Source organism: Thamnophis sirtalis, unplaced genomic scaffold, assembly GCF_051295495.1.
Source record: "Thamnophis sirtalis isolate CommonGarterSnake01/CBP01778 unplaced genomic scaffold, rThaSir2_p1.2 scaffold_1, whole genome shotgun sequence".
Taxonomy (NCBI): Eukaryota; Metazoa; Chordata; class Lepidosauria; order Squamata; family Natricidae; genus Thamnophis; species Thamnophis sirtalis.
Genome location: NW_028261381.1, coordinates 166,365,841 through 166,390,389, shown reverse-complemented (window position 1 = coordinate 166,390,389; position 24,549 = coordinate 166,365,841). Strand labels below are relative to the sequence as shown.

General features: G+C 45.4%; 1 protein-coding gene across 1 annotated transcript; it reads right to left on the bottom strand.

The window, feature by feature from the left end:
- Positions 1-113: 113 nt before the first annotated feature.
- Positions 114-23,087, bottom strand: IZUMO4 (IZUMO family member 4). The gene is made up of 8 exons (XM_087704910.1): positions 22,853-23,087; positions 21,068-21,148; positions 14,390-14,461; positions 13,306-13,332; positions 12,497-12,572; positions 8,396-8,443; positions 5,042-5,056; positions 114-183 (listed from the first exon to the last, which is right to left on the bottom strand). The coding sequence occupies exons 1-8, from the start codon at positions 23,085-23,087 to the stop codon at positions 114-116; spliced, it is 624 nt and encodes a 207-aa protein (XP_087561036.1).
- Between the last annotated feature and the right edge of the window lie 1,462 nt (positions 23,088-24,549).

The window sequence follows — 24,549 nt, the reverse complement described above, 5'->3', positions numbered from 1 at the left end:
TTCTGGCTTATTTCACTCTGTTTCTACCCCACCCAATCAGAGATACTAGGTAATTCAGAGTGATGAAAACATGAAAACCAACGTAAATTGTAAGAACAAACGGATATCCAAGCTCAGACCCGCATCAAGAGGCTCTTTAGTTTCTCTTCAATTTCTGCCACTGGAGTGGTATCACCTGCATATCTGAGGTTTAACAGATTTAACAGATTAACACAGTTGGAAGGGACCTTGTAGGTCATCTAGTCCAACCCCCCCAGTTGATATTTCTCCTGGCAATCTTAATTCCAACTTTTGATTCATAATGTACTCTGCATATAAGTTAAATAGGCAGGGCGACAGTATACAGATCGATCTATCTATCTATCTATCTATCTATCTATCTATCTATCTATCTATCTATCTATCTATCTATCTATCTATCTATCTATCTATCTACCTACCTACCTACCTACCTACCTTCCCTCCATCCTAGGTCAGGGAGAAGAGAATTTCTAGAGGGCCATAGAGACCGTCAAAGAGAAAGTTTCTCTCACATTCCTGTCCTGAAAGCTATCAGGGGAAACTGGATCGCAATCACACCTTCGAGGTGTGACTTACAATAATTCATTTAGTGACCATTCAAAGTTACAACGGCACTGAAAAAAGTGACTTACATCCATTTTTCACACTTACAACTTTTGCAGCATCCCCATGTTCATGGGATCAAAATTCAGATGCTTGGCAACTGGTTCGTATTTATGACCGCTGTTGTGGGCCAGGATCATGTGACTCCCTTTTGTGACCTTATTCCTTCTTTTGCCAAGATTGCTCTGCCGATTACAAACCTCCTGAAATTGAAGGGGGGGGGGGCGAAACCCAGACCTAGTAAACCCTTGAACTGGACTATGGAATGTCAGTCTGCTTTCGAGAAATTGAAACAACTGTTTCCAGAGGAACCAGTCCTCAAGCACCTGGACATGGATTCACCTTTTGTGGTCCAAGCAGATGCTAGAGATGTTGCAATAGGGGCGGTACTACTTCAGGCGAATGCACAGGGGCAGTTACAACCCTGCGCCTATACCTCTCATAAGCTTACAGAAACTGAGAGGCGATGGGCTATTTGGGAAAAAGAAGCTTTTGCTGTCCGGTGGGCTTTACTGACCTGGCATCAATTTTTGGAAGAGACAAAACACCCTTTTGAGGTATGGACAGATCACAAAAACTTAGAGGCGTTGAAAAACCCCAGGAAACTATCCCCTAAACAAATGCGGTGGGCGCAACACTTCAATAGATTTAATTTCACTTTGAAATATATCCCAGAGGGGAAGAACTTTATGGCTGATGCTTTGTCCAGACTTCCTCAATATAACAGTTCAAAGCTGAGTGTTGTTCAACCTGTCATGCCAACGAGAAGCCTGGCCATTCTTGTTGTCACCAGAAACCAGGCCACTTCCAAATTGGAGGTCACACAAGACCTCGTTACAAAGCTCAAAGGAGCTCTTGCAGATGATGACTGGTTCTGCCAACATGCGAATGAATGCACCATGAAGGATGGCCTACTTTGGATTGGGGCTAAACTATACGTTCCCGCAACCATTAGAACCGTGGTCCTTCAGCGTGCTCATGACTCTCGCATGGCCAGTCGTTTTGGTTTTGTAAAAACCCTGCATCTCGTCAAGAGACAATTTTGGTGGCCATCATTGAAGAAAGATATTGAATCTTATGTGGCTAGTTGCCCCACTTGTGCTGCAGCAAAGTGTCCACCAGGAAAGCCTCAAGGGTTGCTCCAGGCAGTAGCCCCTCCTGACGCACCGTGGAAGGAGATCTCCATGGATTTCATTGTTGAATTGCCAGAAAGTTAAGGAAATACAGTAATTTGGGTTGTTACTGACTTGTTCTCCTAGCAAGTTCATTTTGTTCCTTGTTCGAAGATCCTGTCTGCGAAATCCCTGGCTAAATTATTTATTACACATATTTATCATCTGCATGGGGTGCCAGACCGCATCATCTCGGATAGGTGGGGTCCAATTCATCTCCTTGTTTTGGAAGGAGTTTCTGAAGTTAATTGGCTCCGCCCAGGGCTTAAGCTCCGCCCACCACCCTCAGACTAACGGTGCCTGTGAGAGGGCTAATTCTGTACTGGAACAATATCTCCGTTGTTTCATCAATTACCAGCAAGATAATTGGGTGGAGTTATTGCCTCATGCTGAGGTGGCGTATAACAACTCGGTTCACAATAGCACGGGATTTACGGCTTTCAGGGTGGTGTACGGACATGATTTTGTGCCTATCCCCGAGATCCCTCGCGAGAAACCACAGATACTGTCCTTTTCCGAGTGGAGTGACCGCCTCTGGGAGATGTGGCCTTTGGCTTACTGTGCGTTAGATGCTGCACATCAGGCACATAAGAAACAGGCGGATAAAAAGAGGGCAAAGCCAAAAGAATATAAAGTTGGTGATTATGTATATTTATCTACCAAGTTTCTTCAGACCTCTCAAAAGTCTAAGAAATTGGGTCCCAAATATATTGGGCCATTCCCGATTGTCAAAGTCATCAACCCTGTCTCCGTACGTCTGGAACTGCCTAAGTATCTCAACCGTGTCTACCCTGTATTTCATGTTAATCTCCTAAAGCCAGAACACACTTCTCCGTTGCGGACTCCTTTGCCGGCTCCACCTGCTCCACTCCTGGTTGAGGGTGAGCAACATTTTGAGATTAAAGAAATTTTGGACTCTCGAAAACATAGGAACCGTATTCAGTATCTTGTGGCATGGAAGCATTTCTTTCCCTCTCATGCTGAATGGGTCGATAAGTCCCATGTACGGGCTCCTCGACTTCTTCGTAAATTCTACTCTGCCTACCTGGACAAGCCTTGACCTCCATTGATTTCTCTTTTATTTCCATTTCCCTTTTTCTTCTATGTCATGTTGTTCATCTGTTTGTCTGTGCTCTTTCATTTCTGCTGGCATGATCATCCCTTTTTTTTGGAGGAGGGCTGAATGTCAGCCTCGGTTTTGCTGCTTGCTTTCGGCTGCCATTGAAACGGGGAAGGGGGGGCATGGTATTTGGGTGAGGGAAATAATCTGTGGAGGAGGACTGTTAATTGGGAGTTATTCTCACCATTCGTTTGCGCATGTGAGAGAAGGGGAGTTTCCCGCCGAGGTCAACTGTCCAGCATTCCATCCTGATGATGATTTTTGAAGATGTCTCCCACCTGACAGTTGGGTGATATATGATTGGACTATGGACTGAGGTACCAAGGAGAGGGGAATGAATCATGTAATGATATCTATTGCTTTCGCGCTGTTTTACTCAGTTCCAGCTTTGCTTGGCTTCTCATCGTTTATAATCAGTAAAAGTACACTTAATTCTGAAACATGGAGTTGAGTGGTTTCTTTCTTGGTTATTAAACGAAGGAGCTCTGACAATCAGGTCATAAAATTGGGTGCAACTTACTTAACAACCCTCTTGCTTAGAAATGGAATTTCCTATCCCAGTTATGCTTGTAAGTCAAGGTCTAGCAGCAGTTTGAATTGTATCTCTCATACAATATCTCTCTTGCTATTTGCAAGCACATGGCTGTATTTTGTATTGTTACGAATAATCTCCAAAGATACCCCAAGTAGATCTAAGTAATCCCAAGAAAGCTATCTCTGAAGAGCATCCTAAATTAGTAGGATTACTTACTTCCAAGGGTAAAGTATCAGAGATGGTGTTCAGCAGGTTCTGACCAGTTCTGGAGAACCGGTAGCAGAAATTTTGAATAGTTCGGAGAACCGGTAAATACCACCTCTGACTGGCCCCGCCCCCATCTATTCTCTGCCTCCTGAGTCCCAGCTGATTAGGAGAGAATGGGGATTTTGCAGTATCCTTTCCCCTAGAGTGGGGAGGGAAAGGGGATTTTGCACTATCCTTCCCCTCCCATCCCCACCAAGCCATGCCCACAGAACCGGTAGTAAAAATGTTTGAATCCCACCACTGTAAAGTATCTTTCTTTCTTTTCTCTCCATTCTATACACATCCAAGCATCCATCAATTTCAAACAAAGACATCTAGTGTTTAAACCAATGTTTTTTCAAACTTGGCAACATTAAGATGTTGGCAGTTAGACAGCTGGGAACTGAAGTCTGCATATCTTAAGGTTGCCAAGTTTGAAAAACGCCAAGTTGGGGGGGGGGGGGAGAGAACTACATAAGTTTCTGAATCCAATTGTTTCTATGCCTGAGGATTTGTTCTTGTCTGCACCATTTAGCCAAGGTATGTCTGTTAACCAGCTGCCAAGGTGGTTGACTGCCACGTGTCCATTTCCAACTACGAAACACCTCCACCCATCCTCCACTGCCTTGTCCAAATTTTGTAAAGAGGAATCTTCAGCAGCTATATGTTTTGCAGATGTTTGCCAAATCAATTGGGATAAAATCAAATTCTCCATTTAGTTAAAAGCCTGCACCAAGGATGTCAAACTCAATTTCATTGAGGGCTGCATCAGGGTTGTGTTTGACCTCGGAGGGCTTGGGTGGCCGTGGCCAAGGTGGGTGTGGCCAGCTCAATGTCACTCGTGTCGGGGGGGGGGGGCTGTGGTGGCCTGAGCACTTTGCCAGCGAAAACGAGCTCCCGAGCTCTGTTTTCGGCTACGACGGCCTCCTGCAACTCTGCCAGTGAAAACGGATCTCCCAGCCCTCCCGAGCTCCGTTTTCACTGGCAGAGGCACCGCAGGAAGGTCCTTCGCAGTTTCCAGGGTGGCCCCGTGGGCCTGATCTAAGCACCTTGTGGCAGGGGTGGGTTGCTGCCTACATTATTGCTGATTCGGTGCACGCAAAAATCTGTGCATGTGCAGAACAGAAAAACAAGATGGCGGCACTGGAGGAGAATCGTTTCGGGAGTGTGGCAGGCCTCGGTCGCTGCCAGTTTCAGTGACCCAGTCCACCAAGTTACTACCGGTTCGTCCGAACCGGTCCGAACTGGTAGGGACCCACCTTTGCCCTGCAGGCCAGATCTGACCTTAGGCCTTGAGTTTGACACCCCTGGCTTACACTCATTGGCAGATAATTCTCAACTTACTTGTTCAAGCTGTTCCTGGGGGAAAAAAAGAAAAGAAAAAGGCATGTAAGTGAGAAATGTTACTGCATCTTGTTTCTAACTTGCTTGAACATTGAAAAATGGCTAAATTTGCACAGAATGGTAGGTGCAAAATCTGATCTTCTGCCTGCATGGTTAGGTGTGCTATCAGTTCCTTATTTCTCTTTTAGAATTAAATACATGTACATATATACGTACTTCTTCAAGTTAACAAGAATCATCATTCTTGCCAGACAAAGCCCATAAAGGTAAAGGTTCCCCTCGCACAAGTCGTGCTAGTTGTTCCTGACTCTAGGGGGCAGTGCTCGTCTCCATTTCAAAACCGAAGAGGCAGCACTGTCTGAAGACATTCTCCATGGTCATGTGGTTGGCATGACTAAACGCCAAAGCCGCACGGAACGCTGTTACCTTCCTACCAAAGTCTCTATTTTTCTACTTGCATTTTTTACATGCTTTCGAACTGCTAGATTGGCAGAAGCTGGGACAAATAACAGGAGCTCACTCCTTTACACAGCACTAGGGATTCGAACCGCCGAACTGCTGACCTTTCTGATCGAGAGGCTCAGTGGCTAAGACGCTGAGCCACCAACAGGGCCCATAACTACCCCAAAACAACTTTAACCTGCAGAAATTTAGAATTGGTTTATAGGTAATCCTTGACTTACAGCAGTTCATTTAGTGACGGTTCAAAGTATACAACGCCACTGAAAAAAGTGACTTGTGACAATTTTTCACACTTATGACCATTGCAGCATCCCCAGGGTCACGTGATTTTCATTTGGATGCTTGACAACCAGTTCATATTTATGACGGTTGCAGTGTCACCATTTGCGACCTTCTGACAAGCAAATTCAATGGGGAAGCCAGATTCATTTAACAACCGGGTTACTAATTTAACAACTGCAGTGATTCACTTAACAAATGTGGCAAGAAAAGTCGTAAAATGGGGCAAAACTCACTTAACAAATTTCTCACTCGGCAACATAAATTCTAGGTTCAATTATGGTTGTAAATCGAGGACTTAGCTTAGCATCTCTTTTTGTTCATGCTGCATTTTAAATGTACTATATTATAGTTGCTTTCTATGGGAAAGCATTCAAATTATGTCACCCATGAAAAGCACCATTAAAATCAAGGAGATGGTCCTCGTGAGTAGCCTAGGTCTTGTGGTGCTCACTAAATCTCCATTCCACACATGAATGCAGTGGGGAGGAAGGGAAACGGGCTCACAAATGCAGTAAATTATATTATTTAAATAAATGTCATCCATTGCTTCCATTCCAGTCTTGAGAAATGTAATGCAGTACAGGACGTTCTTACAAGGTATTCTATTCTGAGGCAGGAAAAGAACAAACGCTATTATGCTAGCTCTAAAGTAGGTTAAATACATTTAAATTAAAAGAAGCCCAATCCTAAGGGACAATGAGATAATACGGAATCCGGAAGACTTATAACTAATTGTAGACCCGTTATGTCAAGGGGAGAAGAATTTATCACAGTTTTTGTTCTTTTTTTATTTTCAGCATCCAGCAGGAATGGAATCTAGATATTTAATGTTAAATTTATTTGATGTTTGGGTCATTTTCTTGACTTTCCTTATACACAATTTTTCTTTCTTTCTTTCTTTCTTTCTTTCTTTCTTTCTTTCTTTCTTTCTTTCTTTCTTTCTTTCTTTCTTTCTTTCTTTCTTTTGTTGGTGGTGTTGGATATATGTTCTTTCTTTCTTTCTTTTGTTGGTGGTGTTGGATATATGTCTGTCTGTCTGTCTGTCTGTCTGTCTATCTATCTATCTACCTACCTACCTACCTACCTACCTACCTACCTACCTACCTACCTACCATCTATCTATCTATCTATCTATCTATCTATCTATCTATCTATCTATCATCTATCTATCTATCTACCTACCTACCTATCTACCTATCTACCTACCTACCTACCTACCTATCATCTATCTATCTATCATCTATCTATCTATCTATCTATCTATCTATCTATCTATCTATCATCTATCTATCTATCTATCTATCTATCTATCTATCTATCATCTATCTATCTATCTATCTATCTATCTATCTACCTACCTACCTATCTACCTATCTACCTACCTACCTACCTACCTATCATCTATCTATCTATCATCTATCTATCTATCTATCTATCTATCTATCTATCTATCTATCTATCTATCATCTATCTATCTATCTATCTATCTATCTATCTATCTATCTATCTACCTACCTACCTACCTACCTACCTACCTATCTACCTACCTATCATCTATCTGTCTATCTATCTATCTATCTATCTATCTATCTATCTATCTATCTATCTATCATCTATCTATCTATCTATCTATCTATCTATCTATCTATCTATCTACCTATCTACCTACCTACCTACCTACCTACCTACCTACCTACCTACCTACCTACCTACCATCTATCTATCTATCATCTATCTAAAGTGTTTTTGTCAAAGCACCTGGTATGCCTAAAATTGGGAGGGAGCATGCCAGGAAGCACTTAATCATTCCCCTGGCTCAGCTGATAAAATAGAAGAGCTTGTGGCTTAGAGATTAATATAACTGCCTAAGATGTAAAAACAGCCCAAGTTCAAATCTCAGTAAGAGTATGGCTAGTTGATGAGAGCTAAATAGCTTGAAATAGATCTATACTAGTCTCCCTTCATTTATTTATGAGCAAAAATGCAACACACACACACACCCCCACACACACACCCCACACACACATTCATATATATATATGAAAATACTGAATTCTGCTCCCATGTACAATATGACTTTTAATTTTTATTTTATTATTAAATTACATTTATTATAATTAGATTTAAATATTACAATTAATTTTAATTAATTCATACATATTTATATTTCAAGGCAGTATTCATAATGCTCTTGCCACCTATTTTCCCCCAAACCACTAGCCTGGTTTGATTAACTGACCTGAGGTTATACTTCTAGTTCATGCTATGGGCACGTGATGATCACTCATGTCAACTCATCTCCTGTGAGGCTTTGAGCTCCCAAAATAAGGATGGGATAAAAGTTCAATCATTAATAAATGAATACAAAGGAAATAGGAATTCAGTCTCTGACAGCTTTAGTCAAAAGGATCCGTTTGCAGGTGGTGCCTGAAACCTTATTTCAAGGTTGAAATACTGCAGACCATCCAAAGAGATTCTGCCAGATGTTATGGTCTCCCCTGGACTGGCCATTTCTATCCTTTCTTTTGGCTATGGCTACTGTAGGGTCTTTTGGGCCTTCAACCTTCAAGGTTTTATTTTGTGACCCGAACATAATACAATGAGACTTACAAATAGTTGTAGAGTTCATTCAAGGCCTCTTTCCATTTTTCTGAGGACCTGCAGAAAAGGAACACAAGACGTGGAAATGTAAGCGAGAAGGATATCATAAGGACATATACCATGTTCCCCCATAAATACGACCTACCCTGAAAACAACCCTGTTCCGACCCTCCTCCGTACGATGAGTCACGCCGACACAAGACTACTGTTAGCCATGCTTTATTCACAGTAATTACTCACAGACAAGACTTTGGCAGCAACCCAGACTCCCACAGATAAGAGATACACACAAGAGCTTTTCCAGCTTAGTATAACGGTTGTGTCCTGCAAAAGGTCTCCTCTCAAAGTCTCTTCTTATATACTCTCTTGGGAGAAGCCAAATCACAACCACCTGGGCCTGATTATCGTCTATGTCTCCGTAATTGCTGCCTGCGCTTCTCTGCCCTTCTCTGCCTGGCATCCAGGACCAACTCCCTTTGCTCCTCCCCACTGCTCCAGGGCCTGACGTCAGGGACAAACTCCCTTCGGCTTTCACTGCTGCTCCATGCCTCAGGCGCCTTCTGGTGGCCAACCAGCCTCTCAGGTCCCTGCTCGGAGTCTGCACCCTGCCCATGGTCCTCCACATCTTCCAGAGCCGACTCATAGGATCCCTCGCTATCGGAGTCTGTCGGCAGCTCCAATGGCTCCTGCTGGGCCACAACAAACGCCTAGTCCGATTTTCATGGCTGCACCTAATATAAGCCCTACCTCCAAAAATAGGCCCTAGTTAAGCCCTTCCCATCAATCTGGTTGTATGAGGTGAGGCGAGGTGCAGGTGTAAAAATCAAGCTAGGGTGTGGGGGGGATGGAGCTGCCACATATGCCCCACACCCGCTTACATTAGGACTGCTGCAGCCAGGCCTCCCATGCCCCGACACCTGTCGTGTGGTAGCCCAACTTCTTCTGCAGTCGCTTGCGGCTCCTTGTGGCCAAACACCATGTGGCGCATTGCATCTTTGCCACTGCTTGTGACAGGACGCTGCATAGCTCATCACACTGGTGCTGCCACTTGTGCGCGCAATGCAGGGGTGGGTTCCGGCTGCTGTTACTGCCGGTTCACTCAGGGATGCGCTGCGCACTCTTACACACACATGCACAGTACAAACAAAATTGCTTCTGCACATGCACAGAAGCAAAAAAACAAGAACGAGAGAATTGGTTCGGGGGTGTGGCAGGCCGAGTTACTACCTACTCGGCCAAACTGGTCCAAATCAGTAGGAACCCACCTCTGCTACAATGGCACAATGGGCCACACAGCTTTCTGCATGTTGGTGCAACAGGTGTCAGGGCGTAGGAGTCATGGCTGCAGTGGTCCTTAGGTAAGTGGGTAAGACATCCCCCGAAAATAAGACCTGGTGCTTATTTGGGGTCTGAAAAGAAAATAACACTGGGTCTTATTTTTCAGGGGAACAAAGTAAAAGCTTAATCTTAAATTAACCACCTAATAAATTGGTTTACCTTATTTTTCGGAGTATAAGACACCGAGATTTTGAAGAGGGAAATTTTAAAAAAAGGTTTTTGCACTCTGCAGACCTCCCCAAAATGGCCTGTTTTTTTGTGAAAATGGACACTTTTTTTTTTAAAGGGCATGCATAGCCTTTTGGAGGCTTTTGGAGTGCTTCTGAGGGCTGAGGGGGGGGGCAAAATTGAGCAAAGAACGGCCCATTTTTTGCTCATTTCTGCCCTCCCCAGCCCCCAGGATCACTCTGAAAGCCTCCTAAAGGCTATGCATGACCATTTTGGTGAAAGGGGTGGGGTTTCTGGAGGCAAAAATAAGGTGTATTCAGTGTATAAGACGCACCCAGATTTTCAGCCTCTTTTTTGTGGGGAAAAGGTGCGTTTTATACTCCGAAAAATACGGTATTTATTAAGAAAATTAATATGACCATCCAACTCACTCACAGTGACGCTTTGATAAATATCCACACAACTTTATCAGAAAGTCCCTGACCACTCAGTCCAGGACAGCGCAACCAACACAAGAATAACACTGATGTACTTACATCACAACAAGAATATCTTAGAAACCATTGACTCCTACAAGCACATGGAATCAGTCCTTGTCATTTGAATCATTCCCTCAAACTATTTGTTTGCATGTTTTTCGTACCATTTCATGGTTATCTTCGGCTGTTTCCTTCCTATCTACCATATTTGTGGACCACTTCATCCTTGATTTATTGAACTGCACAACTGCCCAAAAGCTGCCTTAGGAGGACTTTCCCACTTCTGAGGTTTGTGGATATCAGGCTGGAACCTCATAATGACTAAGATAAGATGATGCCTGTTGGAATGTTTATGTTGATAGCGTGAAGGTTGTGGGAAGACAGGGAAAGTAATAAAAGAGGGGCCAGAAGCCAGATCTAAATCAGTGTCTTTTTTTAACCTGGACAACTTTAAGGTGTGTGGATCTTCAACTCCCAAAATTCTGGCTAGGGAATTCTGAGAGTTAAAGTCCATATACTTTAAAGTTGCTGAGTTTGAAAAATACTGGACGAAATAATCAAGAAATAAAAGCTAAGAGTGTTGCAGGTTTATTTTATAAGCAGCAACTTAGCCCAGGTGGCAGGAAACAATCATTCTTATTTTCTCGATCTTCCCTAGATGGGTGAGACTTGATAGCAGTGAGAGGCAGAACTGGTACATGCAATACTAAACCTTTGGCCAAAATAGAGTAGAATAGAATAGAATTCTTTATTGGCCAAGCGTGATTGGACACACAAGGAATTTGTCTTTGGTGCCTATGCTCTCAGTGTACATAAAAAGACAAGATACATTTGTCACCAATCATAAGGTACAAAACTTAATGATAGTCATAGGGTACAAATAAGCAATCAAATCATATTGGGAAACAATCAATATAAATCGTAAGAATACAAGCAACAAAGTTACAGTCATACAGTCATAAGTGGGAAGAGATGACTGATAGGAACGATGAGAAGATTAATAGTTGTGCAGACTTAGTAAATAGTTTGACAGTGTGGAGGGATAGAATAGATGAACGCAACATTTACAATATATTAGTCCACATACAGTATGACATTTTTCTCACTGTCTATTGTTTATTATTGTTTAGAATAAGGGCTATCTTTGCCAGCCCTAAACTTCAAACTTCTCAACAATTAGCAGGAAGGGAGGGAGGGAAGAAGGAAGGAAGGAAGAACAGAAGGAAGGAAGGACGAACAGAAGGAAGAAAGGAAGAGCAGAAGGAAGGAAGGAAGAAAGGAAGGAAGAAGGAAGGAAAGAAGGAAGGAAGGAAGGACAGAAGGAAGGAAGAACAGAAGGAAGGAAGGGACAGAAGGAAGGAAGGAAGGAAGAAGGAAAGAAGGAAGAAAGGACAGAAGGAAGGAAGGAAGAAGGAAGGAAGGAAGAAGGAAGGAAGGAAGCAAAGAAGGAAGGAAGGAAGGAAGAACAGAAGGAAGGAAGGAAGAAGGAAGGAAGGAAGGACAGAAGGAAGGAAGAAAGAAGGAAAGAAGGAAGAAGGAAGGAAGCAAGGAAGGAAGGAAGGAAGGACAGAAGGAAGGAAGAAGGAAGGAAGGAAAAACAGAAGGAAGGAAGGAAAAAGGAAGGAAGAAGGAAGGAAGAGTGGAAGGAAGGAAGAGTGGAAGCAAGGAAGAAAGGAAGGAAGAACAGAAGGAAGGAAGGAGGAACAGAAGGAAGGAAGGAGGAACAGAAGGAAGGAAGGAAGGGAGGAAGAAGGAAGGAAAGAAGGAAGGAAGGACAGAAGGAAGGAAGAACAGAAGGAAGGAAGGACAGAAGGAAGGAAGAAAGAAAGAAGGAAGGAAGGACAGAAGGAAGGAAGAACAGAAGGAAGGAAGAAGGAAGGAAGGAAAAACAGAAGGAAGGAAGAAGGAAGGAAGAGAGGAAGGAAGGAAGGAAGAGCGGAAGGAAGGAAGGAAGGAAGGAAGGAAGAGTGGAAGGAAGCAAAGAAGGAAGGAAGGAATGACGGACGGAAGGAAGGAAGGAAGGAAGGAAGGAAGGAAGGAAGGAAGGAAGGAAGGAAGGACAGAAGAAAGGAAGGAAGAAAGACGGAAGGAAAGAAGGAAGGAAGGCAGGAAAAATGATCCATACTCGCAATTATAGCCAAAGCAAGTTGGTTTGGTTACATTGCACGTCTCACAGGAGATAGCTTCATAGTGGTTTACGCCTGGAAAAAGAAGAAACAGGGCAAATTAATTAATCACCAAAAGAAAAGATGTAATATTTTATATCAAATATACACAGGCATGTCCACACGTGCACGCGCACACACATATACATGCACACTATGCTCGATAAAAGAATAAATATTCCACCCACCCAAAAATGTTACAGAGCTGGGAAACAAAGGCTTTCTGGATTGGTTCGGCCGAGTAGGTAGTAACTCGGCCTGCCACACCCCTGAACTGGTTCTATCGGTGGCGCCTTTTTGTTTCTGCGCATGCGCAGAAGCAGTTTTTTGCTATTGTGCATGCGTGTGTAGCGTGCATCAAGTGCGTGCACACCTAAAGCGCATCCCTGAGTGAACTGGCAGTAGCAGAAGCCAGAACCCAACCCTGCCCCCACTAAACACCCCTCTTGGCTGTCTTCTGAACTCGTGCTAGAGCCCATCCTCAGTGAATTTCTCACTGAGAGACAAATTCACTGAGGATGGGCTCCAGCACGAGTTCAAAAGCTCAGAAGACTTAACCTCTGGTCCCAATGACTGACGCAGATTGGATCCTGCAACATTATCCCGCAACATGCATATTTGCCTTCATTAGTGTCTCCTGAATCACGGCAAGAAAGGTGCCATTTGAACCTTCAGACACAAGATGGTTCTGAGGGGACCACGAATGAAAGCGACAGAGTGTGCAGAATCTCTCCATTGTTTTGAAGGATAACTCTCCTCCCCCACTTACCGCAGTGGTTTTCGCATTTGATTCTGCCTAAGAGAGAGGAGAAAAAGATTTCAACAGTTAACCAAGCTGAAGCATTCCATCCATTCACTGTGTATTCCTTTGCAGATCTACTCAGAAGTAAACACCACTGCAATTTTTAAAAAGCTTTTTGATAGGTAACCAGAGGTGGTATTCAGCAATAGCAGCAATAGCAATAGCAGTAGACTTATATACCACTTCATAGGGCTTTCAGCCCTCTCTAAGCGGTTTACAGAGAGTCAGCATATTGCCCCCAACAATCTGGGTCCTCATTTTACCCACCTCGGAAGGATGGAAGGCTGAATCAACCCTGAGCCGGTGAGATTTGAACCGCTGAACTGCTGATCTAGCAGTAGCCTGCAGTGCTGCATTTAACCACTGCGCCACCTCGGCTCCTCAGCCGGTTCTGACAAACCAATAGGGGAAATTTTGAGTAGTTCAGAGAACCGGCAAATACCACCTCTGACTGGCCTTGCCTCCAAACTATTTGCTGCCTTCTGAGTCCCAGCTAATCGGCTGGGTATTCTTTTGTTGCCCTGCACAGGAGACTGGAGCTGGAAAGCAGATTAGTGGGGTGGGGTCGGAATGGGGATTTTGCAGTGTATTTCCCCTGCCACGCCCACCAAGCCATGCCACGCGATGCCACGCCCACAAAGCCACACCCACAGAACTGGTAGTGAAACTTTTGAATCCCACCACTGTTAAGGTAACCGAGGAACTGCTCAACAGGCAGAAGATTCGTGCTTTTCAGTTGCATTTATTGGAATTATCTTCAATAAATTTTACCTTGGAAGAAGCATTCCCACCAACTGCCACATCATCTTCATCTTTGAAGAGCTATTGCCGGTTGCTCTATTTAAGGGAAACATACCCACCTGGTGCCATCTTAGAAGAAGGGGAAGATCAGCAACCCATCTTGGGAGATTCCACTGGCCTGGCATTAGAGGATGCTCAATTTTAGAAGAGGCATCTCCACTTCGTGGTCCATGTTATAGCAGGCCCTGCCTTAGAAGAGGCATCCCCATTGTCTATCAAACTAATTCAGAACAGAAGAATGAAAACTCACTTTCAACGATAGCGTCCTGGAGCATTCTGATTTGTTCTTCAAAAACAGAGTCCAGTTTTTGGGGAAGATCCCCTGGGAAACCAAGAGATCCAACAGGTCAGAAATATGAGAGCAGAACAACAAACCAGCATTGTCAAGCTATCATCCACCCAATCAAATGCAATTAGTCAACAGAATATTTTTTCCCAATTGCTATTTATGGCTGCAAAACCTGGACTCGGAAAAAGGCAGATGGGAGAAGGGTAGAAGGCTTTGAACTGTGTTGCTGGAGACAATCATTACCATAGACTGCAACAAAGTCCTAGACCCATGAAGGCGAATCTATGGCACAGGTGCCACAGGTGGCATGTGGAACCCTCTCTGCGGGCACATGAGCCATTGCCCCAGCTCCACTCCACTGCGCATGTGTGCGCCTCCCACCGGCAAGGTGATTTTCGGGTCTCTGCCACACAGTGAAAGCGCAGGGGGTCACACATAGATGTTGGTTCCTGCCGGTTCAGCCCAGTTTCACCGAGTAGGTAATAACTTGGCTAGACATGTGCCCGAAACGGTTCTATTCTTGGCATTGCCATCTTGATTTTCTGTTCTGCGTCAACAGGGCGACAACAGCCAGCGGGGAGAAAGAAGGGCGCTTTAAATAGCGCTTTGAAAGCAAGCCGATTCAACTTAAGGTAAGGGTTAGCTTTAGGGTTAGCTTTAGGGTTAGGTTAAGGGTTAGGTTAAGGGTTAGGGTTAGGTTTAGGGTTAGGTTAAGGGTTAGGATTAGGTTAAGGGTTAGGGTTAGGGTTAGGGTTAGGTTTAGGTTTAGGGTTAGGTTAAGGGTTAGGATTAGGTTAAGGGTTAGGGTTAGGGTTAGGGTTAGGGTTAGGGTTAGGGTTAGGGTTAGGTTAAGGGTTAGGATTAGGTTAAGGGTTAGGGTTAGGGTTAGGGTTAGGGTTAGGTTTAGGTTTAGGGTTAGGTTAAGGGTTAGGATTAGGTTAAGGGTTAGGGTTAGGTTAAGGGTTAGGTTTAGGTTTAGGGTTAGGTTAAGGGTTAGGATTAGGTTAAGGGTTAGGGTTAGGGTTAGGGTTAGGGTTAGGGTTAGGTTAAGGGTTAGGTTTAGGGTTAGGTTTAGGGTTAGGTTTAGGATTAGGTTTAGGGAGGTTAGATTTAGGTTTAGGGGTTAATTTTAGGTTTAGGGTTTACAGCGTGCTTCTGTTGATGACGTAAGCGACGCGGTTTAGTCGGGCCCGGATTAGTCAAGCGCGGTTTTGTCGGTGAACCCTGTTCTGCACATGCACAGAACTATCTTCATTGAAAATATATATTTTTTCCCTTTTCTAATGTGCGCTTGCGCAGACCTTTTTAGATGCAAATGCACACGCGTGTGGTGCATGTGTCTGGTATGCGGACAAGCGAAGTGAGCGTGTGCAAAAAAAATGGGTGCCAAACTGGTAGTAATGCTGGCAGGAACTCACACCATGTCACATGTGCATGTGCAGCGGGGAGGGGGAGCATGGGGTAGCACGTGTGCATGCACAGGGATGGCAGGGTGCATGCAGGGTGACACGCGCCCATTGCATTATGGGTGAAGGTACGTGAGGGCACTCTGTCGCACACGCTTGATTGCTTTCGGCATGCGGTGACAAAAAAGTTAGCCATTATTATTCTAGACCAGAGATGGCGAACCTTTTTTGGCTTGCATGACATAAGCAGGGGGAGCACAGGGGGGTCATGCACGGGCATGTCTCACCCATAATGCATGACACCCCCCCCCATCGTGCATGCGTGCATGACAGGTGCAATCCCCCATTTTTTGCATGCTTTTTTCGCCCTCCCCAAACTCCAGAGGCTTTATAGGAGCCTGGGGAGGGCAAAAACAGCCTCCCCCACCCCCCTGGAGATCCTGTGACCAAGTGGGAGTGGCTTGTCAGTCATGTGACTGGGTGGGCGTGGCCAACTTGTAACCCCAGAGGCCCTCTGGAGGCTTCATGAGCTTCCCTGAAGCCCCTGGAGTGCAAAAAAAACGGCCCTATAGGCAAACCGGAAGTTCAGGAACGGACTTCCGGTTTGCTCGTAGGGCTATTTTTAGTCCTCCAGAGTCTTCAGGGACCTTCACGAGGCTTCCCTGAAGGCTCTAGACGACTAAAAACAGCCCTATGAGCAAACCAGAAGTAACTTCTGGTTTGTCCGTTGGGTTATTTTTTTGTCCTCTGGAGCCTTCAGGGAAGCCTCCGGAGGGCTTAAACCGGCCCTAAGAGCAAACCAGAAGTTCCCAAACTTATGGTTTGCCCGTAGGGCCGTTGTTTTGCACTCCAGGGGCTTCAGGGAAGCTCATGAAGCCTCCAGAGGGCCTCTGGGGTTACAAGTTGGCCACGCCCACCCAGTCACATGACTGACAAGCCACTCCCACTTGGTCACATGGCTGGCAAGCCACTCCTACCCAGTCACATGGCCAGCAAGCCACTCCCACAAAGCAGGCCACACCTACAGAAGAGGTTCTAAAAAATGTTTTTGGCGGGGGGGGGCTGTTTTCACCCTCCCAAGGCTCCTATAAAGCCTCTGGAGCCTGGAGCGGGCAAAAAATGGCTTTAAAAAAGGCTGAACTCAAATGGCAAATGGCTCTGCGTGCCACCTGTGGCACACATGCCATAGGTTCGCCATCCCGGTTCTAGACCAAACCTCCCCAAAAATAACACTCGAACTCAAAACCATCAAACAAAGGTTATCATAGTTTGGCCGTGTCATGTGAGCTGACTCACTCGAAAAGTCATGTTGGAAGTGATCAGCGGACAAAAGAGAAGGGGACCACCCTAGTACCTTGATTGGGCTCTATAAAGGATGGCATTGGGATGACCATAGAGCAGAGGTGTCAAACTCAATTTAATGGAGGGCCGCATCAGGGTTGGCTCCAAGCTCTGTTTTCACTGGCAGAGGGTGGCAGGAGGCCGTCCCAGCCGAAAATGGAAATTGGGAGCCCGCTTTCGCTGGCAGAGGCACTGCGGGCTGGTCCTTCATTGTTTCCAGGGCAGCCCCGCTGGCCAGATCTAAGCATCCCACGGGCCGGATCCTTGAGCCTTGAGTTTGACACCCCTGCCATAGAGGATCTGAAGGAGGCAGTGCAAGTAGTGGGGCATGGAGAATACTGATCCATAGAATGGCAAGTGACAGACATGACTCAGTGGTTGATGCCAAGCAATCCAATGCATGAATGTTTGGGGACAGCTCTGCTGAAAGGTAAAAGGATTAGTAAATATGCAGAATATATTTGGATCATAGGATTTTCGGCTCTCCCAGAATTTGGACAATTCAGCCACAGGATTTACAAAATCCCCTTGATTTAGCGAGATAATGGCTGAGATTACACTCCATACTGAGCCATAATATGATTTATTTGTTTTGACTTAACACAATGCTGTACCTATATACGATTTCTCCATCTATTCTCTCTTTTTTTTAAGCATTACTGTTCCGCTGTCATTTCTGTTCTGATTCTGCGAATTCTTGTATGATGATTCAATTATAATTCCAGGTAGGAAAAAAAATCCAAACCTCTTTAAACCACTCAGCTCATCAAACAGCAAGTCTTGAGAATGGCAGGATTTTTTACTGTTTGAATTGAATAGAAATATCCTGCTTAAGTTTGGATTTCTAGGCTAGAAACCAAGATACTCTAAATGCTAGGCCAGTGAGGGCAAACTTTTTAGACACCGAGTGCTCAAACTGCATGTGCATGTATGCCTGAAAGGTCCGTGCATGTGCAAATGTGTGCATGCACGGACATGCGCGGACCAGTGGTGGGTTCCGGATCCTGTTGCAACCGGTACGCTGCCACAGGGCTGGGCATCCACCTTGGGCACATGTACTGAGCATGCATGCGCACCAGTGGTGGGTTTCAAAAAATTTTAGAACCTCTTCTGTAGGTGTGATTGATTGATTGATTTAATTTGTATGCCGCCCACTCTCAAAGAGACTCAGGTGTGGCCTGTTTTGTGGGAGTGGCTTGCTGGCCATGTGACTGGGTAGGAGTGGCTTGCCAGCCATGTGACCAGGTGGGAGTGGCTTGTCAGTCATGTGACTGGGTGGGCGTGGCCAACTTGTAAAATGTGGTGAAATTCACTTAACAACGCTCTTGCTTAGCAACCAAAATGTTGGCTCAGAAACTTTGGCATTTGAAGCACGCAAGTCTTAAAGCTGTCAAGTTACAAGACCCTCACACCCCTAACCCTTTAGAAAAAAAACTCCCAGGGGTGTTCAAACTTGACAGCTTTAAGACTTGTGGACTTCAACTCCCAGAATTCCTCCTCTCGCTCTTCATCTTGATGATGTGCAGATGGGGGGGGGGGTGAGAGCTGGAACCAGTTCTAAACGGCACTGTAGATTTGTGGAACCTCTTCTATAGAAGAGGCTAGAACTGACAGGAACTCTCTCCTGATGCGCACCCACCGCCCTGCGATGCTCCATCTACTCAGCGGATGTCACGCAGGCGCTGTACGTTGCACGCGTGTGTGCAAATGGCCCGGTTGGCTTAAATACAGGTAAGGACCATGGGCGGGCAGGTTGGCCCTCCAAAACACTGTTCTGGTACGATGGCTGCTGCTCCCAGCTGCAACCGGTACGCCCATACCGGGGCGTAATTCCGGAACCCACCACTGGCGCGGACATGTGTGAGCATGCACAGACATGCGTGGACATGCATGCATATGCAGCAGCGAGCCAAAGGCCAGCTGGCTGGCGGGAGGCAGGGCATCCCAACACAGGCAGCATGGCAAGAGGTAAGATCTTTTTCTTTTGTGAGCTTCTGTTTTGTCATTTGCAGGGAAACAGAAGCTCATGAAAAAAATGCCTCAGAGATCTGACCTGGGGCAATGGCGCGCATGCCAGCAGAGAGGGCTCTGCGTTCCACCTCTGGCATGCGTGCCATAGGTTTGCCATCATGGTTCTGGGCACAAAGTCAGCTGAGTGACTTTGGGCTGGTCCCTCTCTTTCAGTCCTCAGAAGGCGTCAACGGCAACTAATTCTGAAATCTTACCGAGAAAACTGCCAGGGAATGGTTAAGGCAGTGACCAGGAGTCAGTACTGACTCATCACTCTTTAAAATTAAAGGTAGTCCTCGACTTACGACCACAATTGAGTCCAAAATTTATTGTCAGCCCCGGGGGCCATCTTTTTCTTTGGATCTTCAGGGCTTGCACACTTAGTCAGAGATGGGATCCTACCGGTTTAACAACAGCATTGTGCGCTCCTGCAGTGTTTACAGAGAAATCACCTTTTGCATTACTGCTGGGGAGGAAAACAGCTGAGGATGTCCACTCTGCCATGCCTATCAGCTGGGCTTCAGAAAGTCGGAGCGAACTGGTTCTCCCTCCAGCTGATAGTCAGAGCTATCAGTTTGCCCAAACTGGTCCGAATCCACCCCTGCACTTAGTGGGAAACTGAGAGAGGGGATTGCATGGAGTTGCAGGGATATCTAGCCATAATAACATTCCTTTCTCAGAGAGTCAAGGACATCTTGCCCTGCACCTGGAGTGGTGTGACTGGGAGGCATCTCCAGTTGGGACGGTGCCCGATTGGGCCATGTGATGGACATGTGGGTGCTGGGCAGGGACTTGGACTTTCATTTGGGTGGGGAAAACCTGGAAACTTTCAGATTCGGGTTTTCCCAGATGCGCCAATATGAGATCTCTAATTAAATGGAACTTTGAGGAACTTCTAGCCTCGGAGTCTTCTTTCATTGGGGGTGTTACTTGGAGCCCTGACATTTATATTGTTAAGTGAAACTCCATTTTATGACTTTTCTTGCTGCTGTTATTAAGTGAATCATTGTAACTGTTAAGTTAGTAACATGGTTGTTAAATGAATCTGGCTTCCCCATTGACTTTGTTTGTCAGAAGGTCGCACAAGCGGATCACATGACCCCATGACACCCCAACCGTCATAAATATGAACCAATTACCAAGCATCTGGATTTTGATCATGTAACCATGGGGATGCTGCAATGGTCGTGGGCGTGGAAAAAAGATCATAAGTCACTTTTTTCAGTGCCATTATAATTTTGAACGGTCACTAAGTGAAGTGTTGTAAGTCGAGGACCCATGGTTTGAATTTGCACGGGATGCTAGCTTGTTGTTCTGTGTGTCTTGCAAACCCACGAAGACAAGAGAAAAACAGCTTAAAGTGAATACCCACAGAAAGAAGGGGAGCAGGTGAGTTGAAAGGCGAGTTAAGTAAATTTCATACCAATCCAAGTAAAAGCATTTGCATCTAAGGTAAAGGTGAAGGTTCCCCTCGCACATATGTGCTAGTCCTTCCTGATTCTAGGGGATTATGCTTATCTCCGTTTCAAAGATGAAGAGCCAGCACTGTCCAAAGATCTCTCTGTGGTCATGTGGCTGGCATGACTAAATGCCAAAGGCGCACGGAATGCTGTTACCTTCCCACCAAAGGTGGTTCCTATTTTTCTACTTGCATTTTTAAATGCTTTCAAACTGCTAGGTTGGCAGAAGTTGGGACAAGTAACGGGTAGGGATTTGAACCGCTGAACTGCCGGCCTTTCTGATCAACAAGCTCAGCGTCTTAGCCCCTCAGCCACCGTGTCCCTCATTTGCATCTACCTGATGATTAAATACAGCAAAGGTAATTCACAAGGAAGGCAAGAAAATGATTATGAACTGTAGTAATCTGTCTCTGTCTCTTTACCTGGTTTGTAGGTGTGGTTTTTGAACAACATATCAAGTTTTCCATACACCGTGGTAGCTATGGTGTGCAACTTCTCCACAGCTGGAGAGAGGTGGTTGGGTTGGGGGAAGGAGAAAAAGCAAGAGAATTGTAAACATCCAGCCCATCTCCATCTAGATTTTCTTGGGGAATATCTAAAATCAATCAGTGCTTGATAATAGTGGCAATATGCTACTTATTGTCTTGGAACCAGTGGTTGGATTCAGCCAGTTCGCACCACTTCGGGAGAACCAGTTGTTCATGTTCTGAGCAGTTTGGTGAACTGGTTGTTGGAAGAAATCAGTAGGGCAGAGAAACCGGTTGTTAAATTATCTGAATCCCACCACTGTTTGAAACCTTCCTTTTCTCCCAATCCAGGGAACTAATTCTTGTGGCAGTGAGTTCCAGAAGCTGAACTGTTATTCCATTGAAGGCCTCTTGTATTATAGAGGCAGAATGCTGACTATTTCAACAGGCAGCAAGACGCTCCAGATAGTCCCAGACCTTGAACTGTCAACAGGGATCCCCAGCTCCCGGCCCACGGCCCACTACTGGGCTGCAGCTCGTTCAGAACTGGGACGCAGAAATGGCAGCCGAATGCAGGCACACACTCCTCCACTTGCACACAGAGAAGGTGGGCAAGTGTGTGCGCTGCTCCATTTGTGCGAGTGCGTGGCATGCTGTCCGCCACTCACGCAAATGAAGCTGCACACACACGCATGCCGCTCGCAGAGAACCATCCCCTCTCACCCGCCAGTCTGAAAAACCAGAAAAGTTGGAGACCACTGGCTTAGAACATCCCATTCCTACAGATTAAGCTGGTTTGTTATGTCTTAAGTACCTATTTTTTGGAATATAAGACGCACTTTTCCCCCCCTCAAAGAGGGTGAAAATTTGGGTGTGTCTTATACACCGAATGTAGCCCTGCCCGCCCACCCATCCAGCCCACCCTTTGGCCTCTGCCTCCCAGCAATCTGCCTCCTTGCGGCAAACAGCAAACAGCCTGTTTCAGTTTCATCTTCAGCACAGCCTGATTACACAAGCAGCTGATTGTCGGTTGGATCGGCCTCCCGACCATCAGCTGTTTCAGGCTGCAGGGATTGCCATTGCCTATTGCCCCCTCCGCATGCTCTATTTCCCACCTCCACATTCCATTTTCGGCCTCTGCGCCCTCGTTTTCTGCCCATTTTATTCCCCGTTGCCTGGAATGGATGGAAAATGGGGCGCACAGAGACCAAAAATGGGGCGTGTGGAGGCTGAAAATGGGATGCAGAAGCCGAAAATGGGGCACAATAGGAGGTGGCAATAGGTTAAGGCAATCTCTGCAGCCTGAAACAGCTGAAGGTCCGACAATCAGCTGCCTGTGCTAATCAGGCTGTGCTGAAACTGAAACTGAAACTGAAACGGGCTGCTTGCTGTTTGCTGCAAGGAGGCAAATTGCTGGGAGGCAGAGGAAGATTTTTTTTTCTTGTTTTCCTCCCCAAAAGCTAGGTGCGTCTTATACTTTGGAGCGTCTTATGCTCTAAAAAATATGGTAGCTTGCAACAAACAGAAATCCAACTCGTGAAGCCTCCTTTTCGACTTGGTTACCATATTGGGGAAAGATCCAGTGACTCATAAGAGAAAGGGAGGACCAAATAACCTGGTTCTATGAGCCAGAATGAGTCGGCAACCCTAATTATACATTGGTTTGGAGAATCTAGGACTGAGCTTTGATGCCCAGAAGAAATAAATATATGGGCCAGCCCTGCTTGGGAGACAACTCACGGATGTCGGGTGCAATCTTGAGATTCAATTCCTTAAGAGTATCTTGAGCCCAGCCCCGCAGCCTGCGTCCTGCCGCTGGCACAACACCGAGCCCCCAAGACTTGCGACTCAACTTTGGGGCATAAGAGGAAAAGTGGCTGGCGAAATTGGGGTCGCACTGCAAGCAAGCCAGAGAAAGGCGAGGCTCAAGAAGCAGAACAATTGCTAAGGCCATAGAGAGGCTTTCGCAACCCATTCTTGGCTGCGTTCCTTATTCCAGAACATGACATCCCCAGACCAGACAATGGGGGCCCAGGTGGGGCATTCTGCTTCCATAGAACTCTCCAGAACAGATGCGGCTGTTCCAGAACAGCCACACCCAGTCTGGTGTCCTCCAAGAACTTTGAACTTCAATTCCCAGAATTCCTCACAAGAAGGAAGTCAGGCAGGAATCCTGGTAGTAAAAGATCAATGCCTTTGGAGTCACCGAATTGAACGTGGCGATTCAAGAACCCTTCAATGAATGCTTCTCAAACTTGGTAATTTCAAGTTGTGTGGACTTGAACTCCCAGAATTCTGTAGGCTGAAGTCAGGTGTTTCAAGAACTAGCAGCACACATAATAACATATTTTGAAACATATGGCTGTTTCTTTTTTCTTTTTAAAGGAAGATTGAGATAAAGATTAGCGTATTGTTTTCTGCCTGACTGTTTGTCTGGTATTAATCTCTGCTTATCTGGTTGCTTGCTGCAGGAGGGAATGTGTTCTGATCTTCTGTGTTGTGAGATTATGGCGTTTTCACTGTGCCTTCTGATTTCTAGTTGGTGTTAGCACATTCTAATCACAAACTAAAGCACTCTATTCGTTTTCTGCCTGTCTCTCCTAAATGGCCTATAAATGTAATAAATATAAATATAATAAATAAATATATAAATTATAAATATATAAATATTATATAAATATAATAAATAAAAACAGAGGTTGTTACAATCCTCACATTGTGCATGGCAGGTGACTCCTATTTTTATGCTTGAGCTATTGGGTTGTGTGTTTTACTTAGGATGTTTTGAACGGCTTTAGTTGTGTGCTACGATGAAGCTGTATGGTTGTGAAAGGATTAGAGCATACACAGAGTATAACCTAATTTAGTTTTTGTTAATTGCTGCTGAGAGGAGCTCCATTGTAACCTAATGTGCCAACTGCAAAGATAAAGTCTCTGGGCCGTGTGTGTGTGTGTGTGTTGTGTGTGTGTGTGTGTGAAATCCACTTACCTTTGCTACAGGTTCGGTAGCAATTTGCATGTGCGTGAACACACACACTTCACTCGCATGCTTCGCTCACACACGCCACCTCTGCGCATGTGCAGGACCATCTGCGCATCGCAGAGCACACCTGTGAAGGTAGGTGAACAGCGGGAGGAGGGATCTGCTATGCCAGGCAATTTAGATTGCCTATGCCACGCCCCCTGCTCAAGCAGGAAAACGTATTTCAGACCAGTGACTGTGCAGTCTTTTCTTTAAAACCTCCAGCGATGCAGCGCCCACGATTTCTGAAGGCAAGCTGTTCCACTGGTTAATTGTGTGTTGTGGTTGCACAAGTAGTCCTTGAGATATGACCGTAATGGAGCTTAGGTGGGTTTTGCCCAAAACAGGAAGTAAATCAGGGGTGGTATTCAGCAGGTTCTCACCAGTTCTGGAAAACCGGTAGTGGAAAGTTTGA

Excerpts from the sequence above, each read along its gene's own strand:
- IZUMO4 (XM_087704910.1), bottom strand. The coding sequence starts at position 23,087 with ATGGGTTGCGAAAGCCTCTCTATGGCCTTAGCAATTGTTCTGCTTCTT. Across the intron at positions 21,149-22,852 it reads CAAGATTGCACCCGACATCC|CTGTGGAGAAGTTGCACACC; the intron begins GTGAGTTGTCTC and ends ACCTCTCTCCAG. Across the intron at positions 13,333-14,389 it reads CCAGGACGCTATCGTTGAAA|GCAGAATCAAATGCGAAAAC; the intron begins GTGAGTTTTCAT and ends CCTCTCTCTTAG.